Here is a 22,867-nt window from a genome sequence, read left to right as displayed (position 1 = left end):
TTTCCCCAATTATTTTATAAAAATTCTTAAAAGAAGTTTTTATAGGTTTCAGTTCTTATAAATGGATTCAAACAAGTCCATTGGTTTAGATGGCAACCTCTTCATTTTATAACTTCCCTGACTAAATCCTCTCTTATTCCTAGCAATTATCTGTTGAGGAAACTCAATCATTTTTGCTGTAGCATCTCACAGCCTGGCTCTTGCAGATTGCATTCATGTCATGTATACCTCCATGTTCCACAACTCTGTATTTCCTGAAAATTGATGGTTAGATCTAAAGCCTCGATCAGATTCGGACTAGTTGTTTTTTTTTTTTTTTGGCAAGATCATTTCACAGATGGTGGTGTGAACGTTGATTAGGAGGTATATAATTAATAAGTCTATTTTTTCATGATGTTATCAGCCATTAACCATCATTGTCTAGATCCAAAAGTTCCTTAGGGATGGTGATATTTAAATTTTAGTCATCTTCCCTTCACGTTTTAGCCAGAGTACTTTTGTATAGAGAAATGTGTTTTTATCAATTATTTCGTTACTCTGGGGTACAGTTCATCTAGAAAAGGTAGAACAAATGCTTAAGTTGTCCCTATATTTACCGCTTTTTATATTGATCTGTTGGTTCCTAGAATCCTCCAAAAGCTATCAATAAGCTTTTTAAAATCTATTATAATAAATGCGCAGGTTTGATGTTATTATCCTTATTGATGTTCAGCTCATAGTCCATTCTTTGGTCAGGGGAAATGTTCAGTTGGATCATGTGTTATATGACATGATCCTAGTAGGTTTTGAGAACCATATGATTTTATCTAGTAAAACGTATTGCTGCCTATTTCATATATTTTCTGTTTCCAACAGTCTGTGTGATAGAAATGTTTGCTGGTGTAGATACACAGGTCTAGTTATAATGTATATGGGCATATGCAAATTTAATATAAAATAAGTACTTCCTAAATTTCATAATGACACTTCCAGTTTAAATTCACGATGACAGACATTATAGCCTCATCAGTCTTACAGCAGTAATTCTTTTTTTCTTCACTGAAAATTCTGGTTCGCGATGACACCAATGTAAATATTTGTTTGCTTAATCCCATCACACACCCACACAACACTCTCAAGACAGCAGCACGGACATTACATCCAACGATACCAGTAAGAAAAACACTGTAAGAAGTTTTTGCTTTTCTTTTTTGTCATTAGGATGTCATCCACTAATGATACATACTAAAGTTACTGCTTGAAAGTTCCTTAGAATTTCTTTGTGGCTGTGCCACACACCTGATATACACTTAGGTTCACTAGTTTCATTTTACATTCCACCTTGGAGATTGTTTTTAAAATTTTAATTTTGTTTAATAGTTATATAAAATATTAATATGTTTTCAAAGTCAAATAGGTTGCAAAACAGATTTGTATAATGAAAAACAGTCTAGCTTTTTTGCTTCTCCATCTTCTCTAATACCTCATTTCCCCACTGGAAACTTTAAAAGTTTGTTTATGGAGGCGGGGTGCCCCCAACAGGGCCTTCACATTGTAATCCTCCCCAGCCTGAGACAGCCAGGATAACAGGCACGTGTGTGCATGCATGCACCAAATGTGTACAGAAAGACATGGACGTGAGCGCAGGACCTTCCTGTAGAGATTCAAAGTCAAAAGTAGACATGGCAGGGCCAGCAGGTGGTGCAGTGGCTAAGGTGCTGGACTCCCATGAAGCTAACTGCACTTGGAGTTCTGAACTGGCGGCTTGAAACTCAAGCCAGGCACAAATCCCAAGAGGAGAATGGAGGCAAAGGAATTGTGGTGTGGCATGCGCCCTGGGGGTAATTTCTCACTTTCTGCCTCTCTGTCTCTCCGGCAAGTGCACGTGCCCTATAGCAAAAGTCTCTCTCTCACAAAAGAAAAAAAAAAAGACATTGCAGGGGTGGCAGGTGGTATGGGAGTTAAGGTGCTGGACTCCCACATGACTGGCCACAGTTTGAGTCCTGGACCTGGTGGTTTGCTTTCCCTCTCTCTCTCTCAACAATCAAATTAAAAAATAATACATGATACTAAATAAAAGTGAAATAATTCTATAAAAATAGACATTGCATAAATGTTACCATTTTAAACACTTTATGTGTACAATTCAGTAGCATTATCAATAATGTACAATCATTACTATTATTCACATCCAGAACTTTTTCATCACCACCAATAGAAACTCTATACCTATTAAGTAATAACTCCCAATTTCTTCCTCCTCTCAACCCTGGGGAACCTGTATTCTGTTTTCTCTCTCTATGAATTTATCTATTCTAGACACTTCATATAAGTGGAATCATACAACATTTGTATTTTCTGTATCTGGTTCATTTCACTCAGCATAATGTTTAAGATTTATCCGTGTTGCAGCATACATGAGAATTTCATTCCTTTAAAAGGGTGAATGTTATTCACTATATTCACTTACATGTTGTTTATCCATTCATCTGCTGACGGAAATTTAGTTTATTTCCAACTTTTGGCTATTGTGAATAATACTAAATATTAGTATACACATATATGAATATCAGTATACACATATCTTTTTGGATCCCTGATTTAAATTATTTTGGGTATATACCTAGGAATAGAATTGCTGAATTATATAGTAATTCCATTTTTTTTGTGGGAGAGGTTTTTGCTATAAGGTGTGTGCACTCATCAGACAGAGTGAAACAGAGAAAAAGAAAGCGAGAAATCACCCCCCCCAGGGGGGATGGTCACACCGTAATCCTTTCTCCTCCATTCTCCTCTTGGTATCTTGGGCATGCATGCACATGCGCCTGGCATGAGTTTTAAGCCACCGGGTCCGGGACGTGAACCACGGTCAACTACATGGTAGTCCAGCAACATAGCCATTATGCCAACTGCTGGTCCTAGTAATTCCACTTTTTGAGGAATTCCTGAAGTGTTTCCATAGTAGCTGCACCATTTTACATTCCCACCAGCAATGCACAGGGTTTTAATTTCTGCATATTCTTACCAACACTTGTTATTTTCCATCTGTAAAATAGTGGCCATCCTAGGGCTGGATGGTGGCACAGCAGAAAAAATGTGATGCTCTGCCAGGCTGACACACATGGAAAGGTTCTGAGTATGCTGGGCATGGACACTCACAGTCCAGGACTGGCTGAAGCTGGAGATGGATTGTGGCATGAAGGCCCTGCTGGGGTGCAATCTCTCTGTCTATATCTCTGTTTCTCTTGCCCATGAAGAAAGAAAGAAAGAAGCTTTAAAAAAACCTTCTAAGTAGTATTCATCCTAATTGGTATGAAGTATTGTAGAATTTTATGGTTTTGATTTTCATTTCCCTAATGTTGAACATTTTTTCAGTGGTCATTGTTCATTTCCCTTTAATTTGGAAATCTGTTTATTAACATCCTCTATGTGCTTTTAGATTGGGTTGTTTCCTTTTTTTATTATTGAGGAGTCCTAGGTATATTTTATATGCAAACCACTTATTGCTTATATAACTTTCAAATATTTTCTTCCCCTCTCTGGAGTGTCTTTTTCACTTTCCTGATAGTGGCTCTGATGCACAGCATTTTTAAATTTTGATAGTCTTCAATGTATCCTTTTTTCTTTTTAGTCATTGCCCTTTTAGTATAACATCTGACAACTTTCTAATGCAAGATCTTGAAGATCTCCTTGATTTTCTTCTAAGAGTTTTATATCTTTAGCCCTTACATTTACATTTGTTATCTATTGGGTAGAAGGAAAAGTCATGATGCATTTTTCTATGCAACAACACATCATGACTTTCCTGATGACCCAATATTTTGAGTAAATTTTTGTACATGGTGTAAGGCAAGGGTCCAACTTCATTGCATTTGGATATCTAGTTGTCCTAGCATCATTCGTTGGGAAAAGAATATTTTCTTCACTGAGTTGTTTTGACACTCTGGATTAAAAAGTTAGTTGATCGAATGTGAAGGTTTATTGTTAGATGCTCAGTTCTGTTCCTTGTCTATCCTTATGGAAGTTCTACCCTGTCTCTGTTATTATAGCTTTGTAGTAAGTGTTGACATTGGGAAGTGTGAGCCCTCTAATGTTCTTTTTTCAAGATTGTTTTAGCTATTCCCTGAATTTTGAATTACTTCTACAAATTTTAATATCAGTTTATAAATTTCTACAAAAAATCTAGCTTGGATTTTATGTGGAATGTATAGATAAATTTGAAGTCATGCTGGGTTTTGTTTTTGTTGTTGTTGTTGTTCCCACATAACAGTATATTTTGGAGAGCAGACAGTAAGAGTATATAGAGATATTTCTCATTCTTTTTATCAGCAGTGAATTGCAGTTCTGCAATTTACATGTCATGTGTTTACTCAACCTGTCTCCTATTAATGAACATTCAGGGTGTTTCTAGGCTTTTGCTGGTACAGATAGTACAACAATAAAAAGCCTTATGCATATGGCTTTCTGTATTCTGGCCTGCAGATTCCTAGAAGTGAATTTACTAAAACAAGATTTGTTTTTAAAAAGGACAAAGTTGGGGTCAGCAGGTGGAGTGGTGTATAGGGCAGCTGGATTCCCACATGGCCAACTGGATTCCCACATGGCCAACTGAAGTTCAAGTCCTGGACCCAGTGGTATACCAGGTGCATGTGTGTGCGTGTCCAAGACCACAAGAAGAGAATTGAAGAGAAGGGATCATGGTGTGTGGTGTGGCCCTCCCCCCTGGGAAATTATTTCTCACTTTCCCTCTCTCTGTATTTCTGTCTCTCTCCCCTCTGGTAAGCTCACATGCCCTATGGCAAAAACCCTTAAATAAAAACGGCAAAGTTATGTATAATTTCTGTTTGATATTCACAAATTTATCTCCAGAGGATGAGTACCATTTTTAATTCCCACCAGCAATACGGGATGGCAACTATTTCCCCACATTCTTGCTCTAGAGTATGACACATTTTCAGAGGTTTTTTAACTACAGAAAAAACTACAAGAAGACCAAGAAGCTTTGAAACTGATAAAATCCTTATTTCTGTCTCATAAGCAGTCTTACAAAGTTCTACAAGGAGGAAAAAAAGCACCTTAAATGCAGTCATCAAAACACTTATGAATAACCTAACCCAACTCCTGTGCATTTTGTTTATTTATCCAGATAAAACACCCATATATGTAAAATTTATAAGTATGGATGATTTAGAATTTATCATAGATCTTTTGGATTGGAGACAGAATGGATTTGAGAGAACTACTATATAAGAAGAAACTTTCATGTAAGACTCAGAAGACATAAAGATTCTTGGAATGAGTTTTTCTCCTCTCTAATTTAGTATTCTGTGGCCTTTTCTTGCCAAAATTAAATTCCATACTACCCCTCTGTATTTCCCCTTCTGCACTTCACAGCACACAGACATTTTTCTTTAATGGAACACTTCCAAAATCTAGCTGTAGATTGTATTCTATGACATTCTCACCAGTAATATTTTTTTCATGTGCCTAAATTTTTCACTTGACTAAACAACTTGAGGATTTTGTGCTTTCATCATCATATCCATCAGCAAACCCTGCATATAGCATATAGCTTGCTACTTAATGAGCATTTATTTATTCTACAGCCATTTTACACACACTTATTGGGTATGTATCTCCTTGTGCAAGGTGCTGAGGATAAAGGAGTGAACTGAAGGAGAACGTCTCCCTCTCCTAGAGACCATTCATCTATAAAAGTTAAACATGTGCACACATAGGTAGTTACAAAATGTGTCAAGAGCTGGGGGGGAAAAGTGCAGGATGTTAGGATAAAGACTAACCGAAGGACCTAAATTTGATAGTAGAAGTTATGAAAACCTCACAGAAAGTAACACCACGTGCTTGATTGATTCAAACCATCAATTATAGCTTCAAATAAAATGTACAAAAATCCATAATTTAATAATGAAAAAAAAATGGAGGGTGATTTTTTTCCAAAAATCACATAATAGATTTCACATTATTTTCCTGATGTTCCGATGAAGTGGTTGATGTTGCCAAAGCCCTGACCTATCTCTGGGCAGAGCTTTGAATAATATTTTGTAATTAGTCAGCTCAGGTGTACTGGCTCTGGAGATGATATTTATGAAGCTTCTCCAGGGGGACATTTGACTATTATTATTTTCTACAGAATCTCTTGAGATGGTTACCTCAGAGAATAATAGAGACAGTAAACAGGCCAACGGGAATAACAACATCTTGTTCCTCATGAAAAAAGGAAAAGCCAAGGCAAATGCTCAAATTGTAATGAGGAACAATTAAATCAGACTCTTACTGATGAGAGTTTACCATGGAGCCTAAAAGGAAAAAAAGAAAAAAGGTAAGAAGTTAATGCTTTCCACGCCCCATGACAATCATGGACCAATTGCAGAAAGACCAATCTAAGGTCGTGAGTTCAGGTTATTGAAGGGATTGGAAATGGCCACTTGTGATTCAGAGAGTGGCTGGGCAGACCCTCCTGGACAGAGAGGACAGGGCATGCCGAGTCACACGTTTCGACTGGTCTTTCTCTAACGCGGAGAGGCGGAAGGCTCACCTGGTACCCTGTGTTGTCCACTGCTCTGTCTCTCTAGCCAGAAAGGCAATATGTTTCTTTACTGACCAGGCTAAGACACTCTCAGAATGCCAGGGCAGCAGCAGATTTCCCACATTACTATCAAGTACAGAGGTTCTCACTTTGTCTTTTGTGCCTTCATCCAGCAGCCCCTGCCCCCCCTCCCCCTTTTAAGAGATTTTTGCTTAAGGGCACTCACTGAAGACACAGAGAAAGTGAGAAATTACCCCCCCCAGGGAATGGCCACACAGCAATCCCTTTTCCTTCATTGTCCTCCTGGGATTTGGGGCATGCATCTGGCATAACTTTGAAGCTGCCAGACCAGACCTCGAACTGCAGTTGACCAGGTGGGAGTCCAGAGCCTTAATCCCATGCCACCTGCTGTCCCCATCCTAGCTCATTTTTAAAGTATCCTCCCTCCCTTCACCTGCCTAGTGTTTATAGCCAAACTAGACCAATTACATCTTGGTAACTACAGTTTGAATTTCTAGCTTGGTCCACCCAAAAGACACCTGGCATGCAAGTGCCCTAGACCTGACAAACCAGAGGCCTGGAGGAAGGGGGCTGTGGCATGACCAGACCCTGTGGAACATACTCATTTCTCTCTTTGTCTCACTCCCTCACTTTCATGTGCAAATGCACATGCTCTATCATGAATAAAGAAAAATTTTAAATTAATCATATGATACTCTGGTACAAAAAAAAAAATGAACCCTGGATTTTAAATCTAAATGTAAAAACTACAACAATAGCTAGGAAACAGTATAGAATATGTATACCTTAGTATAGGCAAAGATTTGTTTAAATAAGACAGAAATCACTACCCACAAAGTAAAATATTGATAAATTGTACCATAATGAAATTCAAACTTTTTAGTATTTAAAAACACCACGATTAGGGTGAAAAGGTAAGTCAGCAACTGGGAAAATCATTTATATCCAAAAAATAATTGTATATGGAATATATAAAGAACTTCTGTGGATCAATGATAAAAGGAGACAACCAATAGAAAGATGAGCAAAGGACTCAGTCATACACTTTCCAAAGGAGGAGCTAAATGGCCAACAAGCATACAAAAATATGCCCAAACTCTAAGTCTCCAGAGAAATCCAAATTAAAACCACAATGAGATACCACTATACATTTCATAGGACATCTGTATTTAAAGAAACTGAAAATATTAAGTGTTGGTGAAACTTTAGAGAAGCTTGACTTCTCATACATTGTTGATGTAAGCATATATTGGTACAACCTCTTTGAAAAACTGTCAGCTAGGGAACCAGCAGTTAGCGTAATGGCTATGTTGCTGGACTCCCATGTAGTCGACCACGGTTCGTGTCCCGGACCCGGTGGCTTAAAACTCACGCTGGGTGCGTGTGCGTGCGTGCCCAAGATCCCGAGAGGAGAATGGAGGAGAAGGGATTGTGGCGTGACCATCCCCCCTGGGGGGTGATTTCTCGCTTTCTGTCTCTATGTCTCTCTCTGTCTGTCTGGCGAGCGCACGCGCCCTACAGTGAAAATCTCTCCAAAAAAAAAAAAAAAAAACTGTCAGCTAAAACTATGTAAATCCTAGGATCCAGTGATACAGTTCCCAAATGCATGCTCCCAAATGTGCTTTTTATCAAAATATGCAAAAACTAATTTAAAAAAATTATTTAAGGGGCCAGCAGGTGGTGTGGTGGTTAAAGACTTGAACTGCGGTTCAAGTCTTGGACCTGGTGACTTGCTCTCTCACTTTCCTTCTCTTTCTCTGTCTCTCTCTGATCAAACTGGAAAATAATAATAATTATTATTATAATAATTAATAAAGTTAAATAATTTAAAATAACAACAATTATTTAATTTTATTTATTATTATTATTATTATTATTATTTATTTATTTATTTTTTTGCCCTAAGACATGTGTGCTCACCAGAGAAAGAGAGAGGGAAAGTGAGAAAGCAAACTGTGAGGTCCAGGACTTGAACCACAGTCAGTCATGTGTGAGTTTAGCACCTCAACCACCAAGCCACAGGCTGGCCCTAAACACGAATGTTAATAGCATCACTCTTTGTTAAAGTCTCAAATTGAAAATAGTCCAGATGTCCCTCAATAGTAAGATGGATAAATATTTAATGGGATAGTCTGTGTCCATGGAATAGGACAGAGAAATGGGAATGCACTTTTGGTACTTACAACAATATGCAAGAATCTCAAAACCCACTTGGTACCTGCCCCTGTCCAAATAAAATCACCCACTTCTCATTGTTCGGTCTTTTGTCTCACCATTTGGAGTTGGCTCTTATAACTTATTTATCTCTTTTTCTTTTTTTTTAATAATTATTTATTTTTGCCATTATTATTTTTATTTATTTATTTAATTTGGCCAGATAGAGAGAGAGAAAGAAAGGGAAAGTGAGAAAGCAAGCCGCCAGGTCCTGGACTTAAACTGCAGTCAGCCATGTAGGAGTCCAGCACTCCAACCACCATACCACCTGCTGGCCCTCGATATTTATCTTCTTAAGTCAGTGGTCAGTTCTTTGTCTTCCTTCTCTTTACTTCTCAGTGGCACTGAAATGGTTTACACAGCTTCCATTCCGATATACTTTTCTGTCTAGACTTCACGATGCCAGGCTCTCTTGATTTTCCCATAGCTCAGTGGTTTGCTTCATGGAGGTTTTGTTCGTGTGTGCGTTTGTTTTAATCTGGTTTCCTGACTCTCCACCAGAACTATTAGAATGCTCTAAGTCTTCAGTCTATGGCCCTCTTCTTCTATCTAATTTCTACCCAGAGGTGTCCTCTTCAAGGCCCTGGTTTAAATAGCATCTATAGGCTAGTGATTCCCATATTCGTGTTTTGTTAAACTTCTCCATCGATTCTGGACTTATTTTTTTGAACTCCATATTCACAGCCTATTAAACAACTTTGTTTAGATTACTAAGGGGCAGCTCCAAAAAAAAATTTTTTTGAGGTTTTTACCAAAGGGCACACAAGCTCACTGGAAAGACAGAGATAGAGAGTCAGAAAGTGAGAAATCCCCTCCCGAGGAGGGATGGCAATGCTGTAATCCTTTCTCCTCCATTCTCCTCTTGAGATTTTGGGCAAGCACGCACACATGCCCAGCCTGAGTTTTAAGCTGTCAGATCTAGGACTCAAATTTCTATCAACAATGTTAGAGTCCAGCGCCTTAACTACTAAGCCACCTGCTGGCTCCAGGGGCAGCTCAAAATTAGCACAGTTTTCTTGAATTTTACAATGAACCTACTCTTCCTCAGAGTTTTCCAGCTCAGTGAAAGACACAACCATTTAAGTTGTGGAAGCCAACAGTCCAGGAGTTATTTATTTTACTTTTTCTTCTAAGCCAAGGGGTAGGCATGCTTTCTGAGCAAGGCCAATTGGATTCTCTCCCAGGACATTGAATCTTGAGTGGGTGACATAAGGTTAGAAAATTGGTTGGAGCTGATTCATCTCAGCCCAGACAGCCTTAAGAGCCTATCCATTAGTTCTGGCTAGCTAGATTCCCAGAACTGCCTTTGTCCCTAACCTTCTTAAGACTTGCTTCTTCATCTCTACTTCTGAGTCTGTAAGCTATCTCACATCTTTCCAATGAATTTCTTTCTAGCTTAAGTTTTTTTCTTCTTATTTTTTTAGAGAGATTTTTTGCTGTAGGGTGCATGCACTCACCAGAGAGACAGAGAAAGACAAAGAGACAGAAAGCAAGAAATCAACTCCTGGGGACATGGCCATTCCACAATCCATTCTCCTTCATTCCCCACTAGGGATTTTCAGTACGCATGCACATGTGTCTAGTGTGAGTTTTAAGTCACCAGATCCAGAACTCGAACCGCAGTCTGACCATGTGAGAGTCCAGCAATGTAACCATTATGTCATCTGTTGGTCCCTTTAGCTTCAATTTTCTAATGGATCCTTGTGTTGTTTTCAATAAAGCAATCTTTCTAATATGGATAAGTAAATGAATAAATGGGAGTCTTCATTATAAAAAATTAGCTAGTTTCCTGTTCAATAGTTGTCAGTCAGTCAGTAGCTGTGTATGGAACGATTAGTATGAACCAACCATACAGTAAGACTTCTTTAATAAAGAAGCCTTTCACAGAGCCACGAGCACTTAATAACCTCATGTAGCTCTGAAGTTTGCAGGATTCCTAGTTTCTACCGTATACTTGATCATTCTGTCAATTTCTTTGAAATAGTTCAGGTATTATAGTGGGTTGTTTGCAAAATGCACCGTAGTGATTCCTCTGCCTGGCCTTTTCTAACGTTTGTATTTGCCATGCCTCTCATTAGAAGTGGAGCCTATTGTTCCACCCTTTGACTCTGAGCCTGACCTCATATCTTGCTTCAGTCAAAGGAATATTAGAAAATGTGACAAAGACAGAGGTTGGAAGATGCTTGTTCACGAAGCTTGTCCCCTCCCACCACCCTGTGAAGAAGCAGGGCTACAGGCCAGCTGGTGACAGGGTTAAGGCGACTGGATCCCATGTGGCTGATCATGCTGTTAGACTCAGACCTGGCAGCTTAAGAAATGCTAGGCACATGAGCATGCTCACTCAAAATCCTGAAAGAAGAAATGGAGAAGAAGGGGGTGCTTTCTGCACTTTCCTTCTCTGTTTCTCTCCAGAGAGTGCACACACCCTCCAAAAAACTTAAAAAAGAAACAAGGGCTAGCCTGCTAGCAGAAGAGAAAAACTAAACTAGCTCCAGTCTTTAAGAATTACCTGGACCACTTTGAATGGCTGACTGCCAGAACTCAAGGAACTTTAGCTAAGTCTGTCCAGACCAGAAGAATTACCTGGCCATCCATAAAATCATGAGAAATATCAATAGATGCTTGTTGTTTTGAGTCAGTGAGTTTTGGGGCAGTTGGTTATATAGAAAAGCTGTCACAGTGCAGTTAAGTCTGGACTTACAAGCCAGCCTATACGGGTTCTGAATAATGGGGAGCTATTTCTTTTGATAGGATATTGCATTATATGTTTAGGTGTGTATGTGTGTATGTGTATAAGGAAGGTGCATCTGACATAATGATCTTTCATATTCCGACTAGTTCCAATTTGTCAGGTTTTCTCTAAAAACTGAAAACATCTGGCCCCCCTTGCATCTTCGTTGCCATCCCAGAAGACTCGGGTCTTCTAATGATCCAAAGGACAGGATGTAATAAGTCTTTGTAATAGCAAGAAACAAAAAGTGCTTATGCCTAGAAATTTAGAAATGTCATACAGTTATGATAGCACAGTATAAAAAAGAATATTTCATAATATAAGAAAATAATGACAGTAATTTAAATAAGCAAGCTTGGGAATGGGATACACAGCAAATATCAAGTAGGTTGAAAACAACAACAACAACAACAAAAAAAAAAACTGAGAAGGGAAAACACTGAACTGCTAATGGAGGCTGTGATAGGCAGAACAATGTGCACCCAAAGATATCTACATTCTAATCCCAGAACTTGAAAATAGGTTGTCTTTTGTGGAAAAGGGGACTTCGCAGATGCTATTAAAGATCCTGAGAAGGGAAGGATTGTCTGTGCTATCCAAGTGGGCCCAATGTAATCATAAGCATCCCTGAAAGATGGATGATGGTGTTACTAGTCAACTAAGTCTAGTTCTTTCTTCTCGGGATCAATGAAACCAGAGGCAGAGGCTGGAGAAGAAGGGAGTTTATTTCTGTGACCAGTTGCAAGGAGGCAGTCTACAAGCATCCCCAATGCCTCTAAAAGTTCAACATGTTCTCTGTATTTGCAGGTACAACACACAAGCACCTGCACATCATTCTTCACTACAATCAGTCAACGGCTTTCCCCTGAGTAATTCTTCTGACTCCTGTTTGACTTCAAATACCCACTCCTGGTTTCTCTCCTGACCATTCCTTAAACACATCCCCCTATGGCTCAGCACTTGGTCAGATTGTTCTTATTAGAGGTCATACTTCATTTCAAATGGTTGTAGTCCTGTTAAAGCTTAAACTGGCTTGCTTCCCAGGGGGACAGAAAATCTGAGTCAGAGATTAAATAATACCATGCTGCTAGCTTGAAGAAGGAAGTTGCCATGAGCCAAGAAATGCAGGCAGCTTCTAGAAGATGGAAGAAGTAAGGAAACAAATTCTCCTCCCCGAGCCTCCACAGCACCAGGACAGCTTGATTTTAGCCCAATGAGAGTGATTTTAGACTTCTGACCTCCAGCACAGTAAGATAAAAATGCATGGTTTGTTCCAGTAGCAATTAGAAAACTAATTTAGTGGATGCTTCTTTTTTCTTTTCTTTCTTTCCTTTTTTTTTTTTTTTTTTTTGAGAGATTTTTGCTATAGAGTGTGTGAGCTCACCAGAGAGAGAAACAGATAGAAAGTGAGAAATAACCCTCCAGGAGGGATGGCCATGCCACAATCCCTTCTCCATTCTCCTCTAGGAATTTTGGGCACACGTGCACATGTGCTCAGCATGAGTTTTAAGTCACCAGTAGGACTCGAACAGCTGTCACCTATATGGGAGTCTATTAATGTAACCATTATGCCATCTGCTGGTCCTAATTTAGTGGATGTTTCTAAGTGACGAAAGTTTTAAAAATTATTTTCATAGAACTTTGTGTTTCCAAATTTTAAACAAAGTAGGTATTAATGGTATTATTTTGAAGTTTGTTTATTTAGCTAGAGAGAGAGACACGCCAACAGGATCCTCACACTGCAATCCCATGTCCAGACTCGGCAGGTCAGGATCCCAGGCACACACACAGCCCCAAGTACTTACAAGGAGACCTTGAGATGTGAACCTCGCACCCTCCATGTGGCCTCAGTATTACAGAATGCTGTTACCACAGTCCCTCTGCAGCTAGCCTAAAATACAGACTATCTTGTATTCAAAAATTTATATTCCTATTTTTAAAAATTCAGAAGAAAACAAAACACTTTCTCATGCCCAGGCTACTTCAGGCTCAGAGGTACTGATCACTCACTGGCTGTAAGGGCACAGGTAGCATTCTATTTCTGGGAGGGTCTTATTCAATCATTTGTTTAAAGTCAGTATGTCTTAAGCACTCATGTGAGGTGCTGTGTATGCATAGTCATAGCATTTATAGATTCATAGCAGTGCCTTCTTCACATGAGTAGTCCCAACTCTGGATGAGGAAGCCAAGAAAAATACCTAATGGAACTGGTCTAATTCACAGAGCAGGGATACCAACTCAGGTCTGCTGACCCCAGGACCTGCAGGGAAACTGGAGTGGGCATAATTAGCCGAGGGAGTGAATGCAAGTGTGCAGAGGGTAGCACTGGTGTGATGGGTAAAGACAGCCGGGAGCCAGAGGCCTGGTCTCCCACGAATTCACTTTATTCATTCCTTCATTGAACAGACAGATCAAGCACTTACTGCTGTAGGAGTTGGTGAACAGGCAGTGCAAACACACCTGCAGTATGGGATGTGTACTCTAATTCTGCTTCCTGACACATTTTAGGAGGAAGTTAGACAGGATGTTCACAGGGAGAACAGTGTAGCAGGGAGAGCGGGGTCTGAGAGGTAAGGACCCGTGGAGTTAAGTACCAGCTCTTTTAGTTCTGGCTAAGTGATTTGGGGAACATCCTTTGCTGCTTTGAGCCTCAATTTCTTCAGGCATAGAATGGAATGATAATCCCTGTCAACCATGGTTTTTAGGACTAATAAGAAGGGACTTATTGGGGCCAGCAGGTGGTGTGGTGGTTAAGGGCGTTGGACTCCCACATGACTGACCACAGTTTCAGTCCCAGACCTGGTGGTTTGCTTTCTCGCTTTCTCTCTTTCTCTGTCACTGTCCCTCTCTGGTCAAATTATAAAAAATCAATAAAGTGAAATAAAATAATTCTTAAAAAAATACAAGTTTATTTTGGCACAAAGAAATTTTGGGATTCATGTATACTTTTCTCATAATATGCAAATCGTTATGAATTTAAGACCCCCGTGAAAACGAGATAACATGTAAAATCCAAAGTACTAGGACACCATTAATAGGGAAGTCATTGTTACTGATATTATCTGAAGGCCACCTTGAGTTCTCATAGACTAATTCCAAGAGGCACTCAGTGTCACAGACGATGGAGGTGGCTTCCAGAAAATCCACATAGTGGGCTGTGTTCAGCCATCTGCAAGAACCCCTGTCACACAGGTGGTCCTTCCCACTTCAGACCATCTTGGTTCCCAATTTCCAAAAACCACCCGTGGGCCCTTTCTGTTCCTAAGGACAAGAGACGAGGGTAAAGAGAGTGAGGCCCTGAGGAGTTTCATGCAGCTGTAGCCTTAATCTCAATTAACAGAAGCCACCTGGGGAACGGCTGTACAGGGCCTCACTGCGGCCTATTTGTTTTCAGGCTGAGGGTTGCCAGGGCTTTGTTAACAGCCCTCAGGGACGGACTCACGGGAAGATTTCATTTACTTTTCCTGGATGCCAGTCCTGTCTGGCAGCCTTCACTTGATAATGTGGCCTGTATCTGAAGCCTGTGTTCCTGAGGGGAGACAGGTCCCTGGAGACTGGTGAGATTGGCTTTTTAATTCTGAGTGTTCTTCCCCTTTAATACTCCTGTTTCTAGACTGGTTAATGTCTTTCCCTGAAACCCCAGAACACACACACCCACACAGTCCCTTTGTACACTTCTCACAATTTATATGTTCACACGCTCTTCAGTAACTGTCTGTCTCCTCCAGTTAAGAGTCATGCCAGGGAAATTGGGGTGCTGCTCACACACCCCCACCACTGCACCCCCACAGTCTGGGCCTCTGTTACAATCAGCCTAGTCAGGTTTAACAAATAAAAGTAGAAGATACCCACATTTGAAATTTTGAAAAATAATAATTTTCAGTAAAATTAGGACTTATACTTGGGACATGAACTAAAAATTGTTTATTTAAAGATGATGTATATAACAATATATCCTGTATTTTATCTGTCAGCTCTAATTATTACTTGTTTCGGCTGCTCAGTCAATACAGACATGAAAATATACACATATATACACACACACAGTAAATATATACATATAAATGTGTGGGGCTAATGAATGAGCAGAAACACAAAAACTAAATGCAGATATTTTACTGGAAAATAATACACTAGCATGTTATGGGTGGTTGTTTCAAGAATTATTAGAATTTTCATTTTTTATGTAATTTTCTGTTTTTCAAATTGCAATGAACAAAACGTTTTCCAGTATCATATGGGTTATCAAGAAAGTCATGATGCATTTTTGCATAGAAAAATGCAGAAAAATACATCAGGACTTTCCTGACCAACTAATATATATCAAGAAAGTTGTGTACATATATATACATATATATATACATACATACACACATACACACACACACACACACATATATAAAATGACACACATACACCAAAGTAGTTCAAAATCTGCTTAAAAGAGAAATGATTTGTTTTCTCTTGGCTTGAAAACCAGAATTTTCTGAACACATCACCAGAAGTTAGACACATTTTGAACATGGGTGAGATTAGTGAAAAACCTACCTAGCACATCAGCAAGATAGAGATACAAAGGGGACAGGGGTTTAGACACTATTGCTGTTATTTTATAAATCATATAGTTCTTCAGGAAATTAGCTCCTGTGACTTTGGGGATGTAAGGATAAATCTAATAGTTAAATCCAGGACATAAAAACTTGATAAATATAAAATATATTGAAGAATATTTCTTTTTTTTTCACTTTTTAAAAATTTGCATAATAATGGTGGAATAATGAACCTCAAAAAGAATATGTTATTGAACCACATTCTTTTTGAGGTTCTTAATGAAAATGAGTTGAAGATCATCTCCACTTTACACATATAACTCCCCATGAGCCATGGGGCCAAGAACCATTTAAATTTATGTCTTTTGAGGGGGACCAACAGATGGCATAATGGCTACATCGCTGGACTCCCATGTAGTTGACCATAGTTTGAGTCCCAGACCTGGTGGTTTAAACTCACTCCGGGCACGTGTGCATGTGTGCCCAGGATCCCAAGAGGAGAATGGATTGTGGTGTGGCCTTCCCCCCTGGGGCGGGGTGATTTCTCACTTTCTGTCTCTCTGTCTCTCTGTCTTTCTGGAGAGCACACCTGTCCCTACAGCAAAAACCTCTCCCCCCACCAAAAAAAAAATTTGTGTCTTTTGGATATACAATGGTTCATCAGAAATTCAGAATGCTATACCTTTGCAGAGCAAGGACGGAGTGCAAACAGTTGTAAGTCAAATGTTCCTTTTCACTGCGTACTGGCATAACACTGTATCTCATTCATTCATCAAAACAGCCCAAGTTGCACACATTAACCCGGTCTTAAAACAATGTGACTTTAACATGATCACATAGATTTTCCTCATCACAACTTCAGAAGCATTGCAAGATGCTTAATAGACGTGGAAAAATTGGATGCCAGCAGGTAGCAGAGTGGTTAAGGTGCTGGACTCCTTTAGGACCAACTACAGTTTGTGTCCTGGACCCAGGGGCTTGAAAATCACACTGAGCGCATAGGCACGTGTGCCCAAAATCCTAGGAGGAGCGTGGAGGAGAAGGGACTGCAGTTTCGCCAACCTCACTTAGAGGTGATTTTTCACTTTTCCTCTCATTGTTGCTCTCATCTCCAGAGAGTGGATGTGCCCTATGGCAAAATCCTTAAAAAAAAAAAAAAAAGAAAAGAAAAGAAAAAAGCAAAATTCATTTACATTCTTTATGCATAGGGCAGAAAGCATTTATTAGATGGAATAATAAATATTTATAAAGTTCTTTATCTCAAGTTTTGAAAGACTAAAGTGTTTCCTGTTGCACTATTAAGAATGCCCCCCTTGGGACCAGCAGTTGGAGTAATGGCTATGTCTCTGGACTCCCATGTAGTCAACCACGATTTGAGTCCCAGACCCGGTGGCTTAAACTCACGCTGGGTGTGTGTGCATGCGTACCCAAGATCCCGAGAGGAGGCTGGAGAAGGGATTGCAGTGTGGTCATCCCCTCACCCCCCTGAGGGGTGATTTCTTGCTTTCTGTCTCTCTGTCTTTCTCTGTCATTCTGGCAAGTGCATACACACTATAGCAAAAACCTCTCCAAAAAAGAGAATGCCCCCCCCAGCTGCCAATTCCAAGGATGGCATTAGAATCATGTAGGGAGATGTGGTCTCTGTCTACATCAGTGTTAATGGTGCCCAGTGATCCACTGTGAGGTTCAGTGTGCGGAGAGGAGGAGGAAAAACTAGGATACACAATATGCTATGACCCGGTCAGCGAGCATAGAGAACAGGATGTTGTCTGGAACAATGCCAGGTTAGCAAATATCATCACAAAACCTCTAAACTTCAACCAGTTAATGCCTTATAACACCCACGTTTTAAAAAATTAGGAATAGGATGAAACCACCTTTGCCCACACGGCAATGAAAGACAAAGGCAAAGTGCTGAAACATTATGAAAGGTTCCTGATCTTACAATGAGAACCTTAGTTGGTTGAACTGTTGAAGAAGTGAAAATGTGACTTTGAACAAAAGGAGGCACCTCGTCATTCTCAAGGTGGAGAGAGAGGTGGGGAACAAAGGTAACCTGATGATTGCTCAAGATGCGGAAGAGAGAGCTGCATCCATTGTACCTTTCTACATGGTGGCATTCTGAATAAGCCACTCTGAAATGCTGATGAAACACACTGAGCCTGAGCCCAAATTAGACTGCCACGTCTGAGTCTTGTACAAATTATAATAGACTTATTTCCAAGTCACACAGAACCATCTTCTTTTCAGCCGTGGCATAGAGGCTTTGAACAAACTGTATATTAAGTGAACTGTATTAATGAAAGATGGATGGAGGCAGGTTTTATGCACTGATTCCTCCAGAAGGATGTCCCTAAACACATACTGAAATCTCAATTATTTTTCCATTAGTATTCTCTAGATAAAGACTTCCTCCTTTTTTTTTTTTTTTTTTTTTCTTTGCCTTTGCTGGTAAGAACTGCTGGGTATGCATATTTAAATAACAGTCACACTGAATTAACTTTAAGGACTGGCTCTTAACATAATGGATGCATTAAAATGTAGAGTAAAATGAAGGAAATACATAAAGACCCTTGACACACAAGAAAAGAACAGGAGGTAATAGACACTGCAAGCCTCCCCATTTTCTAAGCACTGGCTTGTGCTAATGGCTTCGATGTCTAACCACTGACTTAAGTTAGCCCAGTTCTGTTAAACCCTATTCGGTGAGAAAGGCGACACTTAGCCTTTTCCAGCTCACAGGCGTTTAAGAAGTATGCCACAGGGAAGCCAGCGGGTGGTGTGGTGATTAAGGTGCTGGAATTTCATGTGGCTGGTCACAGTTTAAGTGCTGGACCTGGTAACTTAAAAATCATGGCAGAGGGGCCAGCAGATGGCACAGTGGTTACATCACTGGACTCCTACATGGCCAAAGGCGGTCTGAGTCTCCGACCTGGTGACCTGAAAATCATCTGGGCGGATGTGCATATGTACCCAAGATCCTGGGGGGAGAATGGGGCAGAGGTGTGGTGTGGCTATCCCCTGGGGGGTGGTTTCTCACTTCCCTTCTCACTGTCTCTGTCTCTCTCTCAGGCAAGCACATGCACCCTATGGCAAAAACCTCTTAATAATAAAAATAATAATAATAATAAACAGATGTGCATTCATGCCCAAAATCCCGAGAGGAGAATAGAAGAGAGGGGATTGGGACATGGCCATCTGCTCTGGGGGTTGGTTTTTTATATTCCGCCTCTCCCCTCTCCAATACATACACATACTCTACTGCAAAAACCTAAAGAAAAAAAAATATGCTACAAAGTAACTAGTTTTATTGACAGTTATTACCTGGAGAAAGTATGAGAGATCAACCTCATTTCCACCAATGAGTCCATGCTTTGTACCCCAAATGCCTCCTCTATTATTTCTGGGGAAAAATTCTCCAAGAAGTTATAAGGCATCTGAACTAATTCCTTTAGTTCCTGCTCATTTAATTACAAAGTTTCAAAAAATATTGACTTCAAGAACAAGAAGAACTCTGCAAAGCTCTGAACTCAACTGAGGAGTATTTATTGGCAATAATAAAACAGAATTTTCCTTCCATATAAAGCCTTTCCTTCATTATAAAGACAGAGTCACAGACATTGTTTAAAACGGAGAACAAAAGCCCCAGATGAATAGTGTAGTGAAGATGTTTCAAATGCCCAGCAAGAAATCAAGAGGTGTTTATGTAACAGTCTGTGGGAATAAAGAGGAGAAGGTCTCCATTCAGAGGCTGGGTAAAACCACTTACCACAGATTAACCAGGAAGGGGTGCTCCAGACCCTGCATGATCTGAAGTTCCTTGAAGACATTTCTCACTTCATTGCGCTCCACGCACTTCTGTTTATTCATGTATTTCATTGCATACATCTTCTTGGTATCATTCTTCTGTACAATGCAGACCTAACCATGCAAATCGAGTGAAAAAGTGATTAGCAAGTTTGCGGGGTCATGGGGCTGACTGACAGAACATGGTTTGTTCTTGGGCATGACTTGATACCTTATTACTTGCAAATTTTCTGATGTTAAAGATTCCCCCCCACACCCCCCTTGCTTCTGATTTTACAGTAAATATTTAATTTCTTCCCATGCACCAGGTCAATGATTAAATTTGCTTTCTCAAACAAATGTTGGGAACCAGCAGTTAGTGTAATGGCTATGTCGCTGCACTCCCACGTAGTTGACCGCAGTTTGCATCCCGGACCTGGTGGCTTAAAACTCACGCCGGGCGCGTGTGCATGCGTGCCCAAGATCCCAAGAGGAGAACGGAGAAGGGATTGCGGCGTGGCCATCCCCCCTTGGGGGGTGATTTCTCGCTTTCTGTCTCTATGTCTTTGTCTGGCAAGCGCATGTGCCCTATAGTGAAAAACCTCTCAAAAAAAAAAAAAAATGTGTGTGCTTCTACTTGGGGGCTTATCAGACAGCATTTTAGAGAAAATAGCTGCCTCCAAGTCAGGAATCTTCCAATAGCAAATAACATCCTTAATCCTGCTATGAGTGAGTGAAATGGACGTGACTAAATTGTGAAGCTGAAGAGTGTTGTACAAAGAATTTCTGTTTATGTCTATAGGTGATATAAACAAAAAGGACTCAGCACGGAGAATACTAAGTATAATCACATCTCAATATAATATTAAATATAATCATGTCTTTGAAATTCCATTCATAATTCATATAATACTTGATAAAGCAGATAGCAGATGATTTTAAAATGCCAGGTTAATGTGAAATAGAAATATTATTTTCAAGAGTGTCTCCACGGAGAAACTGATAATTGGGGTTTGAATCTAGAAGGTATTTACAACAAATTTAGACAGCAGATGTATAATTTTAAAGGTTTTTGCCATAGGGCCTGTGTGCTAACTAGAGAGAGACAGAGACAGAGAGAGGAAGAGAAATCAACCCCTCAGGGGCATGGCCACATTGTAATCCCTTCTCCTCCGTTCTCCTCTTAACATTTTGGGCACACTCGCATACCCAGCATGATTTTCACGCCACTGGGTCAGAGACTCGAACTGTGGTTGGCCATGTGAGAGTTCAGTGCCTTAACCACTATGTCACTTGCTGGCCCCCTGAATATATATATTATTCACTGTAGATTTTTTTGAGAGTTTTTTTTGTTTATTTTGTTTATTTTTTTCTTTTTTTGGCTATAGGGCGCATGCGCTCGCCGGAAATACAGAGAGAGACAGAGAGATAGAAAGCGAGAAGTCACCCCAGAGGGGGGATGGCCACACCACAATCCCTTCTCCTCCATTCTCCTCTTGGGATCTTGGGCATGTATGCACACGTGCCCAGCATGAGTTTAAGCCACTGGGTCCGGGACTCGAACCGTGGTCGGCTACATGGGAGTCCAGCGAAATAACCATTACGCTAACTGCTGGTCCCATTCACTGTAGATTTTTAAAGAGAAAAACATGATGCAAGAAATAGAAGTCAGGTGCCTGCCTTTCCAATTGAACAGAATTAACTCACAATGACAAGATAATTATAACTGGAGAGGTAGCTGGTACAATTTGAAAATGATTCGGAAGTCTCGATCTCCTTTAGAGTGGAGAAAAATATCTTAAACTCGGGTGAGAGTAAGCACATCTGTGTTTAACAAGATAATTCTGAGCACAGTATATGTGCACTATGAAGCTGCCTGTCACACTTTTTCCTCAAACTGAGGTGACAATATTATAAAAATCCATTATAAACACATCTTCTCTGAATTATCTTTCCATGTGGTCCCAGTAATTCAATATCTGAACATTCTCCAACCCCCTGTTCCCCAGGCTACGTAACCCTGCTGGTGGTTAATCATTTCCATGCTCACCTTCCCAAAACTGCCTTTCCCGATGGCTCGCAAAATTTCAAAGTGGTCAAAGTTGACTGTAAAACAACAAAACAGAAGAACATCATGAGTGATTATCAATTACCTCTTAGTAGCTAATAAATGATAAATGAAGATGGGGCTAACCTGAAGCACCTTGTTTCAAACAGCATTATAGGCTACCTTAAAATGCCAATTTGTGGGACCAGGAGTTGGCGTAATAGCTATGTCGCTGGACTCCCATGTAGCCAACCATGGTTTAAGTCCTAGACCCGGTGGTTTAAACTCACGCCGGGCACGTGTGCGTGCTTGCCCAAGATCCCAAGAGGAGAATGGAGGAGAAGGGATTGTGGCGTGGCCATCCCCTCTGGGGGGGGGGGGGATTCTCGTGTAGAATCTTGTTCAACAGATATATACATAGTATCTTCTTGGTCCATTTCTTCTGCTTGACAAACTATCAGATTGCCATCAATATTACTCTTTTAAAAAACTTTTATTTCAGGGACCAGCAGTTAGCATAATGGCTATGTCACTGAACTCCCATGTAGCTGACAGCGGTTCAAGTCCCAGACTCAGTGGCTTAAACTCACGCCAGGCACGTGTGTGTGTATGCCCAAGATCCTGAGAGGAGAATGGAAGAGACGGGATTGCAGCATGGCCATCTCCCCTGGGGGGTGATTTCTTGCTTTCTTTCTCTCGGTCTCTCTCTGTCTTTCTGGCAAGCACATGCGCCCTATAGCAAAAACCTCTAAAAAAAGAAAAAAAAAGCCACTTTGTTCATCTAATAAAGTTTACTGAACACATAGTGTGTATTAATCAGAGTGGTTAGTGCTGGAGATAGAGTAATAATAGAGTAAAAAGGGAACCTCTATCTTTTAAAGTCTATTGAGGGCTTTATAAAGAGAGAGACTTATAGATTAGTCACAAAAATAAATGAAAAACTCAAGCTCCTACTGAATGTTAAGAAGAGTGGTGATAGAATTGCAGAGATT

At 40.1% G+C, this 22,867-nt stretch overlaps 1 protein-coding gene across 1 annotated transcript in view; it reads right to left on the bottom strand.

Annotated features, from left to right (window-relative positions):
* Nucleotides 1-22,867, bottom strand: part of STK32A (serine/threonine kinase 32A) — a gene marked incomplete in the record, with an annotated part of 141,032 nt that overhangs the window by 84,138 nt on the left and 34,027 nt on the right. The window contains 2 exon segments of the mRNA XM_027771667.1: nt 19,812-19,963; nt 21,879-21,934. Coding sequence (XP_027627468.1) covers nt 19,812-19,963; nt 21,879-21,934 — 208 coding nt within the window.

Source organism: Tupaia chinensis, unplaced genomic scaffold (genome assembly GCF_000334495.1).
Source record: "Tupaia chinensis unplaced genomic scaffold, TupChi_1.0 Scaffold000228_1, whole genome shotgun sequence".
Taxonomy (NCBI): Eukaryota; Metazoa; Chordata; class Mammalia; order Scandentia; family Tupaiidae; genus Tupaia; species Tupaia belangeri.
The sequence above is the reverse complement of the archived record's forward strand: the minus strand, read 5'-3'. Positions and strand labels throughout refer to the sequence as shown.